Source organism: Myotis myotis, unplaced genomic scaffold, assembly GCF_014108235.1.
Source record: "Myotis myotis isolate mMyoMyo1 unplaced genomic scaffold, mMyoMyo1.p scaffold_m19_p_12, whole genome shotgun sequence".
NCBI lineage: Eukaryota > Metazoa > Chordata > Mammalia > Chiroptera > Vespertilionidae > Myotis > Myotis myotis.
The window spans coordinates 6,406,528-6,417,109 of NW_023416316.1; the positions used below are offsets into that span (position 1 = coordinate 6,406,528).

General features: G+C 36.8%; 1 protein-coding gene across 4 annotated transcripts in view; it reads left to right on the forward strand.

Moving 5' to 3' along the window:
• The window catches only part of SCAI (suppressor of cancer cell invasion), a 78,464-nt gene extending 76,563 nt beyond the window's left edge, over window positions 1-1,901 (forward strand). For 3 of the 4 annotated variants that reach the window (XM_036329677.1, XM_036329679.1, XM_036329680.1), the window contains one exon: window positions 234-1,901. In XM_036329677.1, the coding sequence (XP_036185570.1) occupies window positions 234-380 (147 nt within the window). In that variant the 3' untranslated portion in view covers window positions 381-1,901. The remainder of the gene's footprint in view (window positions 1-233) is intronic. The other variant, XR_004971152.1, reaches the window with a different exon arrangement.
• Window positions 1,902-10,582: the final 8,681 nt, after the last annotated feature.

The window sequence follows — 10,582 nt, forward strand, 5'->3', positions numbered from 1 at the left end:
CACAAAATTAATAGATTAAGTTGAACCATATGAAGTTATCATTTTTTTTAAGATCAAAGTGGTCACATGTCAGCAATTTTATATGTTCAAAAAATGTTACCAATAAGAATCATACCAGTATGGAAGAAAAATACATACTGTTACTCCTTAATATTATTAATGCTAACAATAATGTTAATGTTTATAATTTTCTTTCATTAAACTATAAAACTTGACTTTTCTCTGCCTGTTAGGAAACACGGAATTACCCAGAATCATATCCACAACTGCCAAGGGATGAAACGGTGGAGAACCCTCATCTCCAGAAGCACATTTTGGAATTGGCATCCATTCTGGATGTTCGAAACGTGTTCTTTGAAAATACCTTGGATGACTATTAAAACAAAAACCCTCTTGTCGAAACACTTTCATTTGCCACAGATTTTAAATGGTGCCATTTTCTAATGTGATGACAGACACATAGTGGTGTTACTTCGTTTTTATTTTTTAATTTAGGACCGCCATTTTAAAAACAAACCTAAAACATTGTTCAAACGTTTAGGGTGGCTGTTTTAAAATACAATCTTTCAGGTCTTTTAAAAACTAGCTTAATTTGGGGATTTTTATTTTTTTGGTTTTGAGGTATGGATATTTGCCTCCAGCATCTCACCCTACCCTCAAATATTCACTGTTCTCACTCTTCAAAGAGCAAATTATTTATTTTTGTATAATGAGGAAAATCCAACTCTTAAACTTGGACCTTACAGTGTAATTGTTCACAGAGATGAAACTAGCCAGCATGGACTACTAAAAATCTAGAACAGAGTCCTGCCATAATATTTCTTTTCATTCCAAGTTAGTAGGTAGAAACTGTATGAAGAGTATAATCGAGACAGTTCTTGAAATCATTTAACTTGGTTAAATACTGTCATAATTTCTAAAACTATATGAGATTGATTTGCGCCTGAAAGCTAAAGCTTTAATTGGGATCTTGAGAATGATGAATATCATCTGGAGTGTGTGAATCCTGTCCTGTGAGATATGTTTGCATATTTTGTTTTCTTCGTTAGACTTTGAGTGCTGGAAATGTAAAAGAACAACTTTTAAATATTTCACTTAAAAATCAGATTGTCAGCTTTTTAATACAGTATTTCCAGTAGGAATTCTATTTAAATTCTTCATTCATACGGTCAGGTTTAAAGACTGTCTAGATTGAAGTCCATGGCGTACAGTATAGAGTTTATAATCTTTTTGCAGAGTTAAAGTTTGTGAGACTTCAGAGTCAGAGATGGTATTAATTTTAGTTGCGGGCAACTGAGTTGTTATGTAACCTAAGGTGGAAGTTGTTTTGCATTGACAATTTGGCAATAAGATGTTTTTTAAAACTTCTTGTACTTAATATTTTATATTCACGCACAAGTTTTTTATTATTTTAAATAGGACTCAGTGTATAATATAAAGATTTTTGTGTTCTTTTCCCTATCATCCCCTTCATAATTTCACAGGTACTAACTATGACATTTGCCTCCCTCCCCCTGCCCTTTTGACTCCACTCAGAAAGTTATGAATCAAAGTCCTTCTACTTAATTTTCTATATACAGGCTCACATTCTACCTCTGGCAGGCAGTCCTAGGGGAAATGAGGTGATTGCTTTTGGTGCCTCTTTCCTATGTCCCTCGGGAAATTTTATCGTTATATATTTTTAACTTTGTTTTCATAGAGAATTTCTTGGGTCTGAGTTATTCATATACTTGTTCTAATTTGCTGATATTATATCTGATATCTTGAAGTTATTGTTCTTGGTTTTGGGGGACTTTGTGGTGTTTTATTAATTAAAAAAATTTTTTTTATTGATTTCAGAGAGGAAGGGAGAGAGAGATAGGAACATGAATGATGAGAAAGAATCATTGATTGGCTGCCTCCTGGATGCCCCTCACGGGGGATCCAGCCCACAACCCAGGCACATGCTCTGACTGGGAATCAAACCACAACCTCCTGGTTCATAGGTTGACGCTCAACCACCGAGCCACACCTGTTTCATTAATTTTTAATTATTTTTGTTTGTTCTTTTAAACATATTTCAGAAAGCTTTGGAAAAGATATTCTGGATAGAGATTACCTTTGCTAGTGGGTTGTTTTCCATTATCAGATAAAGACCACTTTCTGTTTTTCTCAGCCCCTTAATAAACTTCATAGCTTTCGTGTCGCCAAGGTTTTCACTTAGACTCCAGCAATAGACTGGCCTAGTTGTCCGACCTCTTGTTTTCAATTCTCCCAAAGTTCTGTGCCAGTAACATTCCTAACACATATATTCCTGTTCTCTGATGCTTAAAATGGTATTGTACATCCTGAGCTTTATCCTCACCTGTTTAGCATAAAGAACACTGGTCTGAGAACTAGGAGTCCTGAGTTCTAATCCCACTTTCCCGATAACTAGCTGTATGCCCTTAATAGGTGTCTTCATGTCGCTGCTTTTTAGCATTCTCATCTGTAAAATGAAGGCATTAGCCCTAGATCCTGTCCAACTCATTGGTTCTATAATTTGAATTCTTGGTTCCAAAAGATACTGATTTCTCCACCCCGTCACCTGGAAAACTAGTTTTCCTGATTTTAGTGTACACAACATTTTCTTTTCAAGATCATATTTAACTAGTTTTTATTCAAGAAAATATCTTAGCTGTTGTAGAAACTAGTTCAGAGAGAGAATCTGAAATATTAGAGGTTTTGTGATTAGAAATCACAACTAGGGTTTAGATGATGACATTGGCTTCTTAAGCTAATAGTAGTGTAATTCCTTACTGGTAGTTAAAAATTTAAAGCGAACCAAAGTGATCTTGAGAGGAAAACTGCTAGGAAAGGCTAAGCTATTGTTTCATTCAGGCCTTCAAAAAAAAAAAGTGTATTGAACAACTGTACTCCAGATTTTATTCCAGGCACTGGAGAACCAAATAAAGTAGACTTAAAAATTCTGGTCTTCATGAAGCTTCATTCTAGTAGGAAGAGTCAGGCAATACATACAATAATTAAGTAAATTTATATTAGAAAGTTATAAGTAGCGTGAAGAAGAATCAGGGCATGGTAAGGAAGTTTTTCCGTTTGTTTTGTGGCAAAGAGCAATGTAGAAATGAGTGATCAGGGTAGGCCTTACTGAGATTACATTTGTGCAAACAATTCATATTTATCTTTTCTCTCTGTGTGTATGGTTTTGCTTTTTATTGTGGAAGTTTTACATATAAACAGAGTTTAATGAACCCTCTTGTACCCACTACCAAGCTTCTACATTTTAAAAAATATATTTCTATTGATTTTACAGAGGAAGGAAGAGAGAGAGAGAGAGAGAGAGAGAGAGAGAGAGAGAGAGAGAGAAACAGCAATGATGAGAGAAAATCATTGTTTGGCTGCCTTGTGCCCTGACCAAGAATAGAACCAAGACCTCCTGGTTCATAGGTTGATGCTCAACCACTGAGCCATGCCAGCAAGGCCAGCTTCTACATTTTAAGGTGTTACTTTAATTAAGAAAGAAGCAGCGTAAAAGGACAATCGCCCCAGTGGGCTCTAGATGGCAGTGGCCAAGAATCAGTGCAAACTGCCCCCCTTTATAAATATAAAAATAGCAAGCTTTTTATTTATTTATTTTTAGAATTCATAGAAACTAAAATATTGGAACTAAGAACAAAGCAAAGCAATAGGAAAGGGCACTTTTTTGTTTTCCAATTGCACAAACCCCCCCCCCCCCCCTGGAGATTCTGATAGACTCTCACCTCTCGTAAAAATTACCGTAAACAAAATAGAAAGTGTAAGACTGCAAAAAGTCTGTTATACACAAAACAAAAATAAGCACAATGGAATTATTTTCTCTTTCTTTTCCCATATATTTCTGAAGTTGATAGAGCACTTATCTTCCCTATTTTACAGAAGAGAAATCTAAGGTACTCCCCCCATCCACCCCCAAAAAATTGTCAATTTATTCACAGTGATAGTGTTAGAACTCAAATCTCCTATTCTCAGCCCAGTCTTTCCTAGTCGCTCAGGTTTTCTATAATGAACAAGAAAGAAATAAGAGATTTATATTTTGGCACAAAGGTTATGGTATTTTTAATATCAAATATTAAAACCAGTAAATGAGTCAGCCCTAGCAAATTTTTATTTATTAATTATAACTTATAGTCCATAAGTTAGACATTTTGTCTTTGATTTTAGCCTATGTGTGTGTGTGTGTGTGTGTGTGTGTGTGTGTATCTGTGTTTTCTTCTTAGGAAGTGGTGCTCTCAAAACCTCTCAAAGCACATAGAATTTATTGTACTCTTTATATTTTTACCGAGTTGAAATGTTTTGAGATTATAAAAGCAAAGTGCAATCTAGTTATGACTGAAATTTTTTTAATCTAGGATCTGGATTTTATTTTTCTTCACTTGTGGCTTCTGCCCTTCTTTTTGCTCTTGTAATAGAATTTCCTGAAAGTGATTAGGTGTATTAGATGGTAATTGAACTGAATTTCATTGAGGTAAAGGGAAAATCAACAAATACGCTTTTTTGTATATCAGTTATGGATCTTTCTGTAGCATTCCTCTTTAAGTTTAATCTCTGATCTTTGTGACTTAGCAACTTTCTGTTTCTTAGAAGGGCTTTGGACTCAGTTGAAAAATCTTGTACTTAGTTATCCATGGAGACTTATAATCAGCCTGATACACAGAGAACATTCTTGACTGGAAATACAGTAAGGTATGAAGGTCTGCAAACTTGGCTTCTGCCAGTGATTCAGAACCACCTCCCCACCCTAAGTGAGTAAAAGATTTGATTTTAATATCAATGGTATGAGTCTCCTGGTGATATTTTGGGTGTATATATGTTCCTGTGTGTGTGTTTGGAGAGTGTAAAGTGTATTTACATTGAGGGCTCTTTTGTTGACTTTATTTATTTGAAATTCTTATTTGTAATGGCATGTGTATATTTTTATGATGCTAAATGCAATCTGTGTATACTTTTTGTATATATGTACATATTTGTAAATATATTGGTATGCAATGATATAGTATGTGTATATTATATACCCATATCCATTGTGGGCTAAATTTATTTAAGTTCTGTGAGGACATCATAGTGGCATTGTTCATGCTGCTATAATTAGGTTGTGGCTGTATCTCATTCATGAGCCTCTATTTTGAGGGGCTTGTGTTTGGATATAATGGGTTAATTTGGAGTTGAAATTAGGATACAAAGATCTTTAACAGAAAGCTGGATACTCTTAGCTTTAAAATCATCTGCCAATTTTCATTTAAACTGATGATAAATTAGTGACATAAACCTGAAAAACCTAAGTATGTGAAACTGAGATACCAACAGGTTCTTAAGCTATATTAGTCCTTTATTTTCTTGATCCATAGTTGAGTATTACTGAGTACTAAAGTATTTATACTAAGAATCAAGGGGCTGTGGAAAAAATTGATCACATTTCAAAGTAGAGAGGAAAATGTCCTTTAAATAGGGAATATGTTCCTAGTTTCCATTTTAATACCTGATATTGAATTTTAATTTTGGAACAATTTTTTTTCACTGATATGTCTCATTTTATGTCTCCGTGAGGCAGAAAAGAGGGCATTAGCTAGGGGAAGGCTTTACTTAGGTGGGGTGGAATTTATTTCGAAAAGGAGGTTGTTAATCTGTGTATTTACAGCAGCTGTGATCACTTTTGTCCTGTCGTGGCATTACTGACTATGGATATTTCTTACTGGGGCTGCATATCAAAGATGAGTGTGTTCATCTGAGAAAATGCTTCCCGTGAATACAGTGCCTCCAGCTGTATCTCTTTGTCTCTGTGAGACCACTTGTGTTCTGTAGATTGATGATGTATGTTCACACATGAGGGTAGGATTCTTAATATGAGGCGCGTGGTGTGCTCTAAGATCTGGGCCTTCAAACCTCTACCAAAGATGACAGGTGGGGGAGATAAGAGGATAGTGATTATGTATGGTGCTACTTTGTGAACCTATGAAATATCACAGAATACCAATGTTCAGTTACTCCTGTCTTCACTGGGCATGTTTATTTGCATGGAAGCAGGTAAAAGATGTTTAATATACACTTGAATACAGTCACCACAGAAATTAGAGGGGGTTTTTTCCTCATGATTAAATGAACTGCAAAACAACTGTTCACCCCATTTTTCTTCAGAGGATTAAATCTATCTGATCCAACATTAAATTATCTTAAAGAGAGAAGTTAGAGTCAGGAGTCAGTTTTACCACCCTCAAAATACTACATTTGCCTCTCCATCAGTAGGTGAGAATGACATTGTGAATATGACCTCTGACTCTAACAGCTGTAAAGCCAGTTATTTGTCAGGTATGTAAGGTAAGAATTGCATAGAAAACCAAGCCTTTCCTCCCCCCTCACCTCCCCCACCCCCCGTCTCCTGTACTCTTAGGCGTTGATACTTCCTACCTATTTTTCCTAGAGCTCCTCTTCTTTCCTCTTCTTTACTTTAAAAAAACAACAACACACACACAACTTTTTTAAAAGGCAATTCGTCTTCCTCACTCTAGAATTTCAAAACAATGTTACACGATGTCCCAGCTTCACTGAGTTTTTGAACACAGACTTCTTAAGCCTGCCTTCTGTTGAAGGAAAAAATAATTGATGTGTGAATGGAATCCATCACCTGTTGAAAGAAGGGATGTCAGAAAGATGATGTAGGGAGCATGCCCTTAATTGGGGAATGATAAATGTATTAATATAACTTTGTTGGTGCCATAGAAATATTTTCATCTGTAGATAGAAAATGTTCTCTTAAGCCAAAATCGGTATTTTTCATTTATTTGTGTAATACTGACTTTGGAGAAGAATTTCATTTCTGTATTAACAGTTTCTTTTTTTTTTTTTTTTTTTAATATATTTTATTGATTTTTTACAGAGAGGAAGGGAGAGAGAGAGTTAGAAACATCGATGAGAGAGAGAAACATCGATCAGCTGCCTCCTGCACATCTCCCACTGGGGATGTGCCCGCAACCAAGGCACATGCCCCTGACCGGAATCGAACCCGGGACCCTTCAGTCCGCAGGCTGACGCTCTATCCACTGAGCCAAACCGGTTTCGGCAACAGTTTCTTAATCATTGATTGAAGCACCATATCTTAATTTTAAAATACATTTGTTAATTTCATTTGTGTGTTTTTAAAAGTTATTTTCTAAAATTGTCAAGTTAACTTTGTGTGATTTTTTAAAAACATATTTGAACAGGTCAGTTTTTAAATAGTTTGAAGTATATTAATTCTGCACTCCACATTCATTTAATCATAAAGCCTGAATTTGGTCACAGAACAGACTATAAATTGGGAATATTTTCCTATATTGGACAATTCCAGTGTATCCTAAGACAATCATCTTTTTAGGTGTGGTATTTATTGAAACATTGGTAATTTTAGGGTTCAGATTGTTACTCTTCAGTTGGCTTATGGAATGAAAGTTAATAGACTGAGTGATTATATCACTTTAGAATGAGATAGGGAATTATTGCCAGCCTTCCTGTAAGTCTGCAGTAAACAATATTTAAAATTTTATGTTATATTACTAATATTTTCTCTTTTGAAGCTGTTGCAAATGTCCACATGTCCATGATTGAAAATTAAGATTAGTAACCATTACAATTTGACCCATAAATTATCTCAAACATCAAATCAGTATAGTATGACCAACCATTGTAAAATGTGAAATTATCATATGATTATCCTGAAGTAAATATTTCCAAACCATAGAGAAATAATCACAGTATTTTTCAAAATTGTATTTCTACCCTCTTTTGCATGTTACTGATATTTTTTTTCCTGAGTTATAAAAATGTGTTGTGACATTAAAATCTGCAAGGAAAATTGCTTTAAACATTTTAGGGCAGTAAAAATTTTACTATTTCTTGAAGAATGGGGTTATAAAAAGACTTTATCTTTTATTAAAAATAACTTAATGATTCAGTAAAATATTTTAGGACTTGGTTTTCATGGCTTTTACAGTTATTTGGATACGTTCCTTTAGTCACTTAGACCACATGGCTAGTTCTCCAATTGTTTTTTGTTTTTAATAAACCAGCTATTCAGCAATCAGAATCTTACATTTTGTAGATTTCTTCTAGTTGAGGTCGAAAGGTCTTAGATATTAGGAAAGGCAGGTACGATGTCCTAACATTTTCATAGTAGAGCTTACAAATGAATTTATCTAAATAGGTTATCTTGGGTATGTAGCACCAGTACAGATAGGGGTTTCATTAGTCATTGAATCTGATGAAGCAGTTATAGGTCATCTCTTACTTTGCTCTAAAAATTGTTGTCATTTCAGGCCATGTTATTTTCTCTGAGCCGTTTCCGTTGTAAGGTTGAATATCCTTTCTTTATGCAAATCATCACTAAAGGTTAAGATATTCAGATAAGAGTTAAAAATAAGTTATGTTTGATTGTTTTTCCTGAAAATAATGGTGAACCTATTGTCTGTATTATGGATATTAGGCAGAAATGCACTTGTTTCAATCATAGCAGAAATTACATTTGGAGACCATAATTACTGGATTTTCTAGTGGTGTGAAATACTTAAAAATTGTGCTTGTCTGTAACTGAAATGTTACAGAATTGTAACACTATAGGGATTATAGAGTTGTATTTATTAGCTCTCCTCAAGAGATTGAAGCACAATAATTATCATGTAACAGTTCTTATACAAGTGCTGCTAACCTGTCGTCCAAATAATGAAGCTATTTGGTTGCCTAGCTAGCTATTCACAAATTACTGTAATCCTTGAAACGTAGTCTTGTTGCTCATTGTATTAAATTTTGGGTATTGTGGGTTAATACTTTAGAACAAAATCCATTAACTCAGCTCTGTGAGACAGCAAACCATTTGAATTCATTAGTTTTATATGTATTATCAGTAGAATAAATTTTGAAGGGGCTATTTACTACCAATGACTAAGGGGGAAAATTATATTGTATCATTTGACTTGAACTTTTGTGGTCTTGTAAAAGTCTTGTCTGTGTGTTTTCAGATTGCTTAAGCCATACATACTTTTAAGGATTTTTTCTGTAATGTTGTTTTTCAGCAGCCTTTTCCTGCTTTATCTGTTATTGTTAATACTTATTTGATTTTAGAAATTGAGAGGTTATTGAAACATTTTTTCTTGAGTTCATAACTTTTGACTCGTATATGTGATTTGTCATAAAGAATAGCAAGCCTTTCACTACTTCACTAAATGAATTTCAGAGTAAACACTGTGATTCTGCAGAGTGGGTTCTGTAGGCCCCTGTCTTTCCAATGTTTTCTTCTTTTATATGGTGCCTACCACCTTGAGGGCGTTTAAATACCAGTGGATGGAAAGTTAAACATTGTCATTTTTATGTTTATTGAATAACAAGATTTCAGAATAATTGATTTTTGTTGTCAGTGTATTGAAAGCATTTTTTTTGCATTGATAAATGTTCTCTAGGAATGTGACTAACATTCATCTGGTGTGAACTCTTGTAAATGAATTTTGTATCTTGAATCCACGTATATATTAAGTGTATCGATATGAAAATAAACATTATTTGCTTAAAGCTTTCTTAAGAATGGTTGACAACGTAAATGCTCAACTCTCACTTTTGTTTGTTTGTTTTCTTCTCCCAGATAATACCGCAGACATTTTAAACTCTTTTGGCGTTGTGGATTCAATGCTTATTCTCCTAGTTTGTATATTTCTTCCGAGCCCTAGTCTTTTTTTCCCCTCCGCTGCTCCTGGCGGTCAGAACTGGGACCCGCGGAGGGAGGGATGGTTTGGGGGAACGAGAGGAGGCTGTTGGCCCTCCCGCCGGTGCTGGGTCTGGGGCAGGAGCAGGAGCAGCTTCGTGTGCAATGGTTGGCCTGGTTGGCTTCGAGGAGTCCGGAGACCAGACGAAGGCTACTCATTCGCACTGTAACTTTGTACAAGGCAGGCTTACCTCTGGGCTCTCCTTCTGTCAAGGTTGGAAACCCGTTAGCGGACAGTGGATAGTATATTGCATTTTACGAAATGCAATGTATCAGACTGCACTAGGTAATGCGGGAGCTTTTCTTTACATGGTGCATCGTACGTGTCCTGGGTTGCCGTATAAAACGTGTAAGCCGCAGTAGGTCACGGGCACAAAAGTTAAAACACGGATCACAAGGCGCGAGGTACCAGTGCGGGCTTCCGTGGGAGGAACGAGGCAGGCGCGGACGTGGAGGGGCTGCCCACTGCTCAGTGGCCGGCGGCCGTGGAGGGCAGGGATGCGGGAGAGGCTCAGACGCTCCGGTTGGCCCCGCGCAACCGCGACCCGAGCCTTCCCTCCCGCAAACCGCACGCCGGCCCCACCGCACCAATAGGGTTCTTCCCCTTTTGCCACGAGGCCCCTCCCACTCCCCCAGTCCCGCACCGCTCCCTTAAAGAAGCAGAAGAAAGGCTCCGGCCACCCAGTCACCATCCGCGACTCGGCCGCTCGCTGACGTGGCAGGCCGGCCCCAGGGAGCGAGCGCCCAGCCCCGCGCCTTCCAGCGGGTCCGGCCCAACCGCCGCCGAGCTCGCGCCGCTGTCCGCGGAGACCGCTCCCCGGCGCATGCGCGCGCGGGCGGGCC